General features: G+C 38.0%; 1 protein-coding gene across 4 annotated transcripts in view; it reads right to left on the bottom strand.

Annotated features, from left to right (window-relative positions):
• The window catches only part of LOC113504627 (myelin transcription factor 1), a 201,290-nt gene that overhangs the window by 21,999 nt on the left and 166,971 nt on the right, over positions 1-12,320 (bottom strand). For all 4 annotated transcript variants that reach the window (XM_026887035.1, XM_026887032.1, XM_026887033.1 and 1 more), the window contains one exon: positions 6,676-6,731. In XM_026887035.1, coding sequence (XP_026742836.1) covers positions 6,676-6,731 — 56 coding nt within the window. The remainder of the gene's footprint in view (positions 1-6,675; positions 6,732-12,320) is intronic.

The raw sequence follows: 12,320 nt of genomic DNA, 5'->3' as shown, positions 1-12,320 counted from the left end.
CCCTACGTCAAGAGCTCACCCGTGTCGAGGGTTATCGCGTGGAGTATCAAACCCTCGCATGCGACTTCCCCTACTAGCTAGTATTTATTATAAACACAAGCTTTCTTCAAAATAAATACAGCTTTTTAATATTTTAAATCTTTTTTGTCGTCTGAACTGACGACAAAAATTATTTAAAATAGTCGTTGTGTAATTTCTTAAATGCATTTTCTTGGAAACAGTTTTTAATAATGGAAAGCTTTGATTTTCTTTTCTTTAATTATTGCCATGAAAACATTAAAATAAGACCAGTAGTGTTTAAAGTGGACAGGCTTATTATCAAAGTATTATATCCTTATACTGCATATAAATATTATACTTTACTAAATATATTCACAGCTGCAACTCTAAGGTGTACAATATAAAATATTCTACTCGATATCTTAATAGCAAAACTGTTGGCGTGATGCATTTAAAATTTTAAGATTCCCTGAGGAATTGGCGTTGGCAAAAACCTGTAAGTACACGACGTTTCTTAATCGGGAAATATATGAAGTAAGGGATAATGTTTTGCTAGAAATTAAGTGTCCTTATAACTTGTTGAGAGTGTTGACGATAAAAGCTATATTATAGTATTTCATACAATAGAACAATTAGCAACCCTACTTCAGTAGAAAGTCTTTGTAGGCTAACAATAAATCTGATTTACTGTATTGTATTATTCATTTTTTTTAATTTTCCCTGCTAAAGAACTTAAGACGTCAAACCTAGAATTTTGAATACGGGTACGGGGTTTGCTAGCCGTGATAATTTGGTATCAAGTGCCAGAAGATATAAATTTAGCCGTTTCCTTATAAATATTTGAGATATGTTTTATCCCTTTTTTGAGTCCTCTTTAATACCATAAAATACAAGTAACACCAAACGCATCCTTTAATTACAACTCGTATTATTTTCGTACGACCGTCAGTAGCAGCCCTGTGTTAAGGGTTCACTCTCGGAGGGTTATCGCTCGTTGTATCGCACCCTTCACGGTGCCCTATTGGGCCCACTCCGTGCTGTTGGGTAATACATTTCTTTAAATCATTTTCGATTCTTGTTGCTCGAACAGCTGACGGTTTTTTAGATACGCTTTTTTTCAAGGTTGGATCTGTTTGGACTATAGTGTATTCTGTTTGAACTTCTAATTTTATGGTAACTTTTAGTGTTTGTTCTGAGAGGCACAAGTTTTGTTATCTATGTATCTAGTTTTGTAAATCGTATTTTCTAATTTGTCACTATTGTGAAATATATTATAAAATGCACTTAATGAAAACTATCTCTCATTTACGATTACGATAAGATACTGCGTAACAAATACGCTAGTCAAACCCATACTGTTAACACTCTATGCTTGTAAATCAAAAAGCTCATTTTATCCAAGCGCCTATCCTTCAAATTATGAATAAAACATTCCCATACATCTCAACGCAAACCACATTGAAATACAGAGTTAAATAAGCAACATTTTAGCGTCCCATCAGATAGCAGGGAAACAATTTAGCGCTATCAGATGGGCGGGAGGCGCTACACGTGAAATCGGCCGCACCTCACCTGAATTAAACGTTTACGTTAATTACACGGTACGGTTAACGTTTTTAATGCGAGTTATTATGGATTTGATGTTAAGTGACTTGCTGGTTTGCGTTACTGGAATGTTTTAATGAATTGTAAGGATATTTTTATTACGAAGTATTTTTTTAAATTGGTAAGTTTATGATTTTACTTATTTAACTTGGATTTTTATTGTTTGTGTTTTGGTTTTGGTTGATATATTATTTCGTATTGGAAATTAAAATGATAACTCTCTGTTTCTGTCTTCGGAATTATAATATAGGTACTTTAAAGGTACTTTAAATATAATTCTTATAATTTTCGGTAAAAACATAATATGAAGTAATATTGTCCGTATAAAATATTGTATTCATTTAATCGTAACTTTTGCTTTAATTTTTCATCTTAGAGCGACTCTCCAGTCGCGAGTCCCACCCGACTTTATCCGCAAGTACAAGACATTTACGATCTTTGTCCTTACATACGCGGCGCCTTTAATTGTATTAGTATGCCAACTATTGGCACAGTCACAACTACCGCTAGCGCCGCGGTCTTAAGGGTTGTTAATGTATTTAGCTTCGCGCGATTACGTATTCTGTCTCCGACCTAATGCCGCGGTTATTTGCAGACTCGCTCATCTCATTGACGTGATTCGATTACCTCAGATATGCCAAACGGGGGCGGAATAATCAACCTCATGGCAAACACTCAAACATCCGATTAAACCTCAAACATTACATACAAACTGAACACTACTTAACTCATCAATATTGAACAACACACATTATGAAAGCATTTCGTGAAATGGTTTTACGAGCGTGGGATTTGTGCGTAAACGATATTTTTTTATCTTGAACACTTCTTGAGCTTTCGTTGAACACCGCTGAAATAACAATACCGCAGATATTTTAAAATAAAAACGGGTAAAATACTATCTATTTCGCAAATATCAAACGCGCGTCCAACTATTCGTCTTAAAAGAAAATAGTTGACGGAATTGTAACAAAACTTTGTTAAACTAAAATAGGCGACTTACCACATGGGCCTGACTAGGGCCGACATCGCTATAAAATGCAGGGGCCAGTCCTCATGTCGCACTAAAGTTTATTAATTTATTTATTCACGGACACTAAGAATTTAAAATAAATAAATCACTGCACAAAATTGCACTTGAGACTATTAAGTTTCGATACGTAGCAAAATTGAGTTCGTAGCACAGCGTAGCGCGTCTACGTCGGAAAAGTTTGTCCGTAGGCCGTGACGGGCGGCGGCGAGCGAAGGAGCGAGCTCCGCGGTGCGGGTGGCTCGCGGGGCGCTATTCGCGGACTACGCGGAGGTCGCTCACGGGCCGGGCTGGCGGGGCGCGGGCGAGGGCGCGGGGCCGGGGCGAAGGCTGCGCGCGCACGCCGCCGCCCACGCCGCCCCGCCCCACACACCCGCAACCTATTTATTTCTAGTTACGTAAAATTTACGCGCAATACCCGATACTGCATTTAGCTTATGTTACGATCTCGTATGCCAGTACATAAGCAGTAATGAAAATGTGGCTACATTACGAGCCAACATCCACGACCGCAACGAAATGCCATTTGTTAGTAGGCTTTGAAAGCCACTGCGCCATTTACACGAGAAAATACGACACGCACGGCTATGTAAAAGTCGGTAGGTATATAAAGAAACCTACGCCCTTCGCAATAAAAAGCTTTCAAGACTTGCGGCACCGGTCAAATAAAAGGCAGACGGTTGAACATTAAACGCCAATCAGTGTAGTTCACGCCAGGCTACTTCTGGCCCCGGGCAGGTGAGGCGTGAACTGAAAAAAGAAGTCGCCGCGGGTCGCCGCAGCCGGACCGGTGCCGGGGGGGCGCGCCGTCAAATTTGGCAGACGAGTTTTTTCGACCGCAGCCGATGCTATCGATGTCACTTAAACGAATTGAATAAACGCGTCGGAGGGCGCCCGGTGTCTATCTGCGTGCCTTTTTGTACTGCCGCGGCTGTCTATCGTGATTTTATCATTGATGCGATATGTTCCAAAATGCCTGCCTGTTATTCAGTTTCCCGCTTTGAGTGCTTTCCATTCATCTTGTATCTGTGCGCCCTCGCTAACTAGTAATGTTGACTTTTATAGCCGCCAGTTGTTGTTGTGTTACGTTCGGTACGTGAATTAAAGCAAAAGTTCGATAAACTGTGTCGTCACAATCAGCTGTTGGCGCCGCGAGCGCAACAGACAATGCGATTAAGATCTACGCAGGACAACTTTCGCCGGCGCGCCGAGCGGCAGTTAGTTGTTATGAAAGAGAGAAATTTGTAAATTGTTCGCGCCCGAGTTCGCGAACTCCGTCGAACCGGAGTTTGTTTTAAGAGTCCAACCTTGAAACAAGAAGAAAAGTAGTCCTGTAAAACAAAGTTTTGCGGCCGCCGTCGCCGGCGCAAGCGGTTCAAGGATTGTGCCCGAACTGTCTGTCTGTACAACTTTACCGATTAAAAGCTCAAAAGCTTCCAAAGTCATTTTAAAAGTTTATCTGCACGCGGGCGCGGTGCGCAAGGGTGGCGGGGCGGAGCGTAGGCGCCGGGTTCGTTATCATCCCACCGCAATACTTTAGTTAAAACCTAGTTTAACTTATTTATAAATCGGCGGTCGTCGGCCGGTCGAGCCTACTCCGCGCATTAAACTGTCTAAGTAGTGGTGCGAGAGGAGGGCGCGTGTCGAGTGCGTCTGCCGCGCCGCCGCCGCGCACCGCGCCCGGCGACATGTGTTCGCACCGCCGAATAGTTGCCAACGTACACACTAAGTTCCTAGACCCTTCGCTACTTTGTTTTACAGCTGTTCCACTTAGCGAAGTATGCCTCGAGTTGGGCGCGAGTTCTTGCATGTGTATCGGCGGCACACACCCGCATCCGAATAGTTTCATAAACATAACCCAACTTAGTTTTGGACGACTTTTCAAAGTCAATGCATACTAACTTTCGATGTCTGGGAGTGCGATATTACGATTGGATCAGTTTGCGGTGACTTTAATGCATTCGTTTGTTCGAAACTTTGTTTATTGGATCAAACTTCGAAACAAGGTTAAATACTTGTCTTCACTTAATTTGTGTTTCGGAAACACAAAACGATATAAAAACAATGTATGGAGTTCAACGATATCTTATGTTTTAGGTTAGTGGTATTTTTCTATTTAGTGACAAAAACAAATAAACGTATTCATTAAGTAATTTTAGGATGTGGTATTTCGTAAAAAAGATATTAGATTTTTTATTGTAATTATAGATTCTATATTAAAAATGTTCGAAAAATACAGTACTATGCCTAAGGGTTGCTTTCCGAACCAGTCAATATATTTTCAATTATTGGACTATACTAATTAAACTATAAAAAATGTTAACAACTTTTTTACTGACATCTACCTATTACAACTAAATTATTTGTTATTTGTTACAAGATTAAGGATTTGTGAATATTATAAACATAATCGTTTTTACAACTAGTTAGAAATTTCAAAACTTACGAACTTTGGTCAGAGACTCCGAAACTCGGAGGTCAAGGTTTCTCAATAAGTTAGCCGGTTGAATGCTAGCTTTTTGACCTGCTACTATTGTTTTTAAGAATTATACTATTAGATAAAATTAACGGATGGTAGCTGGTAACTTTAGTACACTATCACAATTAGGCTTTAAATTGTAAATTGCTTTGGTTTGATAACTTATTATTCGGGGCCAGTTGTTGATTCATTTTACCGATCGATTTTCAATAGCCCAGTAGTACACTACGCCAAACCAACTGTGCTCGACGTTTCGCATGTCCTATCCCGCCTACTACAAGCATTCGTGTGATCCACGATTGTTCTGAAGCTGGTGTCTTCTGCATGTGATTTGAATGTATGTCAAGAATTAATCATTAAATTCCTTAGCAAAGGAGTGGTTTAAAAAAAATGTATGTCATCACACACGATCGCTGGATAAACTATTTATTTAAGCTTATTATTGATACTTGTAACATGTTTATTGTGTGTGATTAAACAAAGTCTACCTTTTTTGAAGCGGATTGATATCGAAAGTATCACTAAAATGGTGTATTTCAGAATTACTTTCTAAATCCCTTCATCCTTATGCTCACGAAGGAAAACAACACGGCGCCTACATTCATAATCAGCGTAATTACCGAAATCTCTGTCGAAAAGTCACGATCAACAGTCGAGCGCGAGATAAAGTTGCCACAGCCCTCCGAGCGGTATTTTAACCAGAATAAGATGACCTTCCTCCCCGTTCGCAATCCAAGGAAAACAGATGCTATGGGTGAAGTTGTAGAGGTATGAATGTGTCTTAATATTTCGGTCGCGGAATACGTGTTATCTCCGTTCGCCAATAAGTCACGCAATAATTACCGCGAGTTGAGATCACGCTCCCCCGCACATATTTATGGACGCTACATAAATATGTAGGTACACGTAAATAAATACGTTGCGCGACAAAGCCTCGGTTTATGGCCGTCTCTGCCGCGGGCGTACTAAGTTTAATGTAACCGTGTTTTGGTTTGACTCGCGATTGTTGCAACGAATGTCGTGAATTTGATAGTTAACGATGCACATTTGTATGTCGGCTACTTAAAAAACCGTTCAAATGTAGTGTTTGCTATCAATAATATAATTATCTATCAATTTGATTATTGTATTAAGGTCGGTTATAATGATGATTTTTCATCTTTGTTGTATAGTGAGAATTTCAAGTAACTGGCTATCACGGTCTTTGCTTGGTGACAGACGGACAGACAACGGACCCTTAATAATAGGGTTCCTGTTTTAGTGTTTGAGGATAGAACTTAAAGAACAAATAACATAGAGAGATGTAATGCTAAACTTGTTAAGAGTTTATGTTACTTTCCTACCTATATGCATATTGTTTATGTCGGTTACCTTCTATTCTTGATTACTTCTACGTATAAATCAGAAAACATGTATTAGCTGATTTAACTAAATAATAAAGAAACCTTAAGTTTGCCCCCAAGTGATCATCTTAATTATTATTTGGTATGAATGCTCTCTACAATGCTCTTTTATATTTTTGATCGTAGTAGTAAAAATAAAATATTGTTAAAATAATTACGGTTTTGATGTTGACGGCCTGAACAACTTATGTGTTATCTGCACCTCGAATTCATTCTGTAACAAAAAGAGAAAACAATTACATTTATGATCATCAAATAATTTATGTACGAGAACTACCAAGGATGACTTCTCAATAGTAGATCTAGGTTCACATGTTCTCACGAACGGTATAAAAATTAATAGAAGACGTTGTTAACAATGTTAGGCTTTTATAACAACTATTAAATATTGTATATTTGGGAATGTGTCACATCAGAAATACAGAAATTGACTGGTCTGCTGGTCTCTAAATACTGTTAGAGTCTAATTTCCTTTGGAATTTGGAAGGTCTTAAATAAACAATGATGTTCTGATTTGCATGCTACTGATTGAAAGCTTTTGTTCTGAATTGAGTAAGAGGCCTTGACTGCTATACCGGTCGTGGGTTCGATTCATATACAGGACAGGATGTTTATCTATAACTAGCTATTGCCCGCGATTTCGTCCGCGTGGTTAGAAGAAAAAGTTATGATTTACACCCGCCCTGTTTTTCCACATTTTCCATTGTATCTTCGCTCCTATCAGTCGCAGCGTGATGGTATATAGCCTCCTCGAACACAAAACCTTCCTCGATGAATGGTCTATGCAACACAAAAATAATTTTTCAATTTGAACTGTATTTTGAAAGTAGTTCCTGAGATTAGCGCATTCAAACAAACAAACTCTTCAGTTGTATATATTAAGTATGTATAGAGGATAGATATGAATGTATTTAGAAATACACTTTTTTGACAGGTGTGTAATACTCATAATACAAGCTTCGCTTAGTGTCAGGCTAGATGGCGTTGTATGAAAGTTATTAAAATAAATGACCATCGAATTTAATACTAATAGAATAAAAGAGCAATCATTTATTTATTTTAGTATTCGTTTTACTTATTTATATAGCTATTTAATTAGGTTTATGATAATATCAATCAGTCAATTTTCTCTAAAGCCAAACAGGCTTGACTATCAAAAAGCAATTAATTTTAAATCAAAGCATTAACAAAACACAAAATCATATGTTTACATCCCATAACTATTTCATAATGCGAGGAAGGGTGGGATTGGTAAATAATCCCTGTTTTAGTATCAGATCGGTGCTCGTATGGAAATGACGGCATTACGTGTTGTGGACGCGCGTTGAAATGCGACTTTAATTGATGTTGTGGAGTACAAACACTATGAATGTACGGACAACAGAATTACTACACTTTTAAGACCTTAATTTTTTTTGACGAATTTCATGAATATGTTATCATATTTAGTATTTCAAAAAACACTGGAACTAAACACATTTATACTCTTAATAATTAGTAGTCTTAATTTTTTTAACTATACATAAATAAAAGTTATTCGTATCCGCTAACGACAGATCCAGTTACAGGTAATATCGGAAAAAACGTCTCAAACTTCAATCTACTTCATAATTATGTAACTAATTTATGTTTTCTATTGCCTTAGTCATGTTTTTAAACGTATTAGTGTCCTGCTATCCATACGCAAGGTCCACACGTTCCAGTCACAACGCGCCCATACGGGGGCGGGCCGTAAATTTGATTTTAATATTGAACACGTAATACCCTGTTTGCTAGCGTCCTGTAATTGATACGGCCCTCTTAGCACGCGTCTAATACCTGTCATTATTTTCAAATTCGTCGGCTTTGCCTTTTAAACGACGGATTATTTAAACGGCCCGTCCGTTTTAGAAATTCATTTTGGGTTACTTTGTTTCACTTAGAATTGTTGTGGTATTAATAAATTGATGTACTGTGTGACGTTTTTGGATAGTATTTTTTTACCATATTATGATATCCAGTAGAGGAGCTCGTGGCTAAGCTATAACCGCATAAGAGAATCGATCACAGTTTAAGCTATGCTTGACGCGGTTGGTCCGTAGATGGGTGACCATCTTTGTCATAAAAAGTTCCTCCGTGTTTCGGAAGGCACGTTAAATTGTGGGTCCCGGCTGTTATTCCTACATCTTTGACAGTCGTTACAGGTAGTCAGAAGCTTGAAAAAGTCTGACAACCTGTCTAACCAAGGGGTATCGTATTTCCCAGGTAACTGGGTTGAGGAGGTCAGATAGGCAGTCGCTCCTTGTAAAACGCTGGTACTTAGCTGAAAACGGCTAGACTGATAGCCGACACCAACATAGTTGGGAAAAGGCTAGGCCGATGATGGCCGATGATTATCATATCCAGTAGAAGGTTATTGTATGTCACCAGAAAGTACCACAATATTATAAATGAAATTAAGTAAAAAAAATAACTAGTGTTTCCAAGGAAGAAAGGGTTACAGGTACTAATACCACAACATTTCATAATATTTTACACTCCTTTACATCTATAAAATAACATCACCATATGTTACCAAGTTCACAGTGAATTTTTCTAATACAAAATCTTCTCTCATAAGTTAACGTCAATTCATATCTATAGCAACACTTCAGGTAGCAAGTAGCGCGCTCCCCTACCGCACAGATTATGGCGGTGCCATCAAATATGCATAAAAGCCGTAAAATGCCACACTTAACCGCTCCCTTCCTCGCGGCGTTGTCACCTGCAGTTCTGCCGAGCGCCCACAAACCGCGTCTCAGTCTCCAGACAGATGCTCAGACACACTGGTAATTAAAAATTTCCTACCTCGTAAATTTGCATGAAGACGCTCAGCAAATATGAAGGTATAGAAAGCACTCCTCATTTCACGTGACTCGCTACGCGTTTGCTAATCACGGCCCGATGTGACGCTCGTTAAATTTGTTTTTATTTATGTAACTTTCACGGAATTCTTAGGAATGCATTTCGTAATATTGGGAGCAGTTGCCGCAAAGTTCGGAGTTTGCCAAGGACTTGATTACGTTATTTAGATTTTGTTAACAAAAAAATGGTGTAACTATATTTTCTTCGAAACCACGTTGTTTTTGAAATGTGAATATTATAATGATGATTTGCTAATCAAATACCAGAATAAGATTACAAGACCCCACTGCTAGCAAACAGAGTACGAAATTCCAAATGAACTGTAATTTAATTATTTCCTGTTTTCAAGGAGTCTCGCATCACAATATCTACACTATGCATAAGTGAAGTCGTGTGTTAGCGAGTAGAAATCTACAATCCCATTATAACAATCACCTTCCCGTTCATTACTCGGAGCTAAGATACTAAATTTAAATTAACAGCCCCTTGTTAGTTGAACTATGTACATCTGCAGCGAAATGAATGTTCATTTAGTAAGCGAAAATCGGAGTGTCGCGACGAACTACTGAGTTTCTGACACAATATCGCGTGTATAAAATTTTGGATCAGATGTGCTTTGTTTGCTGTAAAATGTGTCTTTCAAGCAGGCTTTATGTCTTTTCACTGACGTATTTTTATCATTTTCAGTTTATTTTATGGTATGGCATTTTAGTAAATATGCATTGACCAAACCAAAGGCAAATAGCTTGAATTGAAACATCTGTATCTGATGTTGTGATACTACGAGTATAACAACTTTAATTCTGCTTCAAAGCATAGTTTTTGTTTATAAAATGTGTAAGGTGCACAAGATATTCAAGCACATGCCGCGTATTCACCACTAATGCGACGAACTACGAATGATCTACTCTTACTGACTGTACTGCTATGATTTTCTCTAGATATTTCTTCAACAGAATGTGAAAATAAAATAATTCCACATCTACATCTAATCTCCATTCATTAGCTCACATCTATTTACTTATAACTACATTTACGTTTGTACAGTCACAGCAGCCAATTTAGCCGGCGTCTCCGCCGTCTTTATCGTATCTTTAATGAACACTCATAAGCGCGCAGTACTTAACGTATTGTGTCGGTGAGACGTTAGTGCTACCGACTGTACCTAGCTTTGCGCGACACTCAAATGAGCTGAGGGAGGTTTGCGGGATTTGCGTTTAGTTAAGACTCGGTTTTTTGTTGGCTCATTAAAAAGAACGACTTAAAAGCAGATTTGTGAAATTTAAAAGCTATCAGTGTTTAATTTTTTGAAGTAGTATAAATGTGAAAGTTGGGGATGTATGGATGTTGTGATACGTGATTGGTATGTATGTACCTATGTAGGTACGACGTTACCACCCTGGATTAATACAGAACCTACTAATTATCAGCGGGTAAGTAAGCTAGTTAACCTTCATTGTTAAATAATACTCTAATGTACACAAGCTAACTTACAAGTTAAGATAAACTGTAAATCTAAGAAAATATAAAAGGATAACGTGAGACCGTCACGTTCCCACCCCCGTGAAACAATGTAGGCCTCGCACGGGAAATGCTAATACGGGCCGTTCGGTACAAATTGATACTCGATCGTCGCTCATATAAAACACTCCGCGAGCAAGATCGCCCCATGAATAATAAAGAATTGCCGAACGCCGACGACGAGACGCGACACCAAGTGCCGGCTGTAAACGACGAATGTTAGATATAGTTCAGTGAAAATATTGAAGATTGGGTCTAGAGCTAAAAACGAAACTTTTATATTAATTAAAATATACGTTAGAAACATGCAAGCATGTAAAATACTTGTATGTGGATTATAATGTAAAAAAATTGTAAAAATTATATTTTGATTCTAGTAAGAAAGAAATTATGAAAAAAAAAATATCTAAGCCTTTGATTAAGATTGAATTCAAATGTTAAGTATGAATTGCCCAATGATATTAATCTACAAATTGTGTCTGTGAAATGTAATGTTCTCTATAAAAAATTCGTCGTTTTCAAGCAGCACCTACACCTAAACCGCCTATTCCAGTCACGTCCACTATAAAACATAATTCAGATTTTCATACTGCCATACAGAGACCTCTTGTGTTTTCATTCTGTTAACCTCCCCTCCCCCCTTGTCACATAAAAATACCCCGAACGGTTGTAAAACACTGTGTTGACTTAACTGCCTTTCACTTGTTCTATGGTAATTTTATAACACTATCGTATAATATTTAACGGATTATCTGCAGTGCTTATACAATGTGTGGATTTTGGGTAGAATAATATTTGAAAACTAAATTGTCACGGTGGAGTGAGTTGACCAAAAGGAAAATACTTCGAGTAAGAACTTTATGCAAGTTTTTTATTATTATGACGACTACTTTGAATACTCGTGAATCAACTACGTTACACGGTACCAAATCAGGTAAATATCTTCAAAATCAATACCTCACCAACTTACCACAAATACATTTCAGCATATCACTCCACTTAATAATTCAAATTAATAGTACAAGTCTAATCACAAGCCATAGGGCGGTGTCTCATTAAGTGTAATTGTTGGAAAGCGCCGACTGAATCAGTGAGTATTAAATCACTAGTGTAATCCGCGTTTACATGATCGACGTTTAACGCAATCGCACACCATGTGCGTAGCGACGTAGAGCTACGAAAGTGCTACGCGGTAGTCATTTTGTTTGGAGGTAACCACTGTGGTTTGTTTGACTTACTCAATACTCAATACGTTTATTGCATTCCACAATGTGAACTTAGGTGGTAGGTACATAAGATACATTAGTTTTGGAGCATTGTGGGCCCTGTCGGGCATAACAAAAATAAGAATTTGGAGGAGGGCTATTAATAACTTACTTGATTGCTTTCTGAGGAGTGG

This window comes from Trichoplusia ni, chromosome 22, assembly GCF_003590095.1.
Source record: "Trichoplusia ni isolate ovarian cell line Hi5 chromosome 22, tn1, whole genome shotgun sequence".
NCBI lineage: Eukaryota > Metazoa > Arthropoda > Insecta > Lepidoptera > Noctuidae > Trichoplusia > Trichoplusia ni.
The sequence above is the reverse complement of the archived record's forward strand: the minus strand, read 5'-3'. Positions and strand labels throughout refer to the sequence as shown.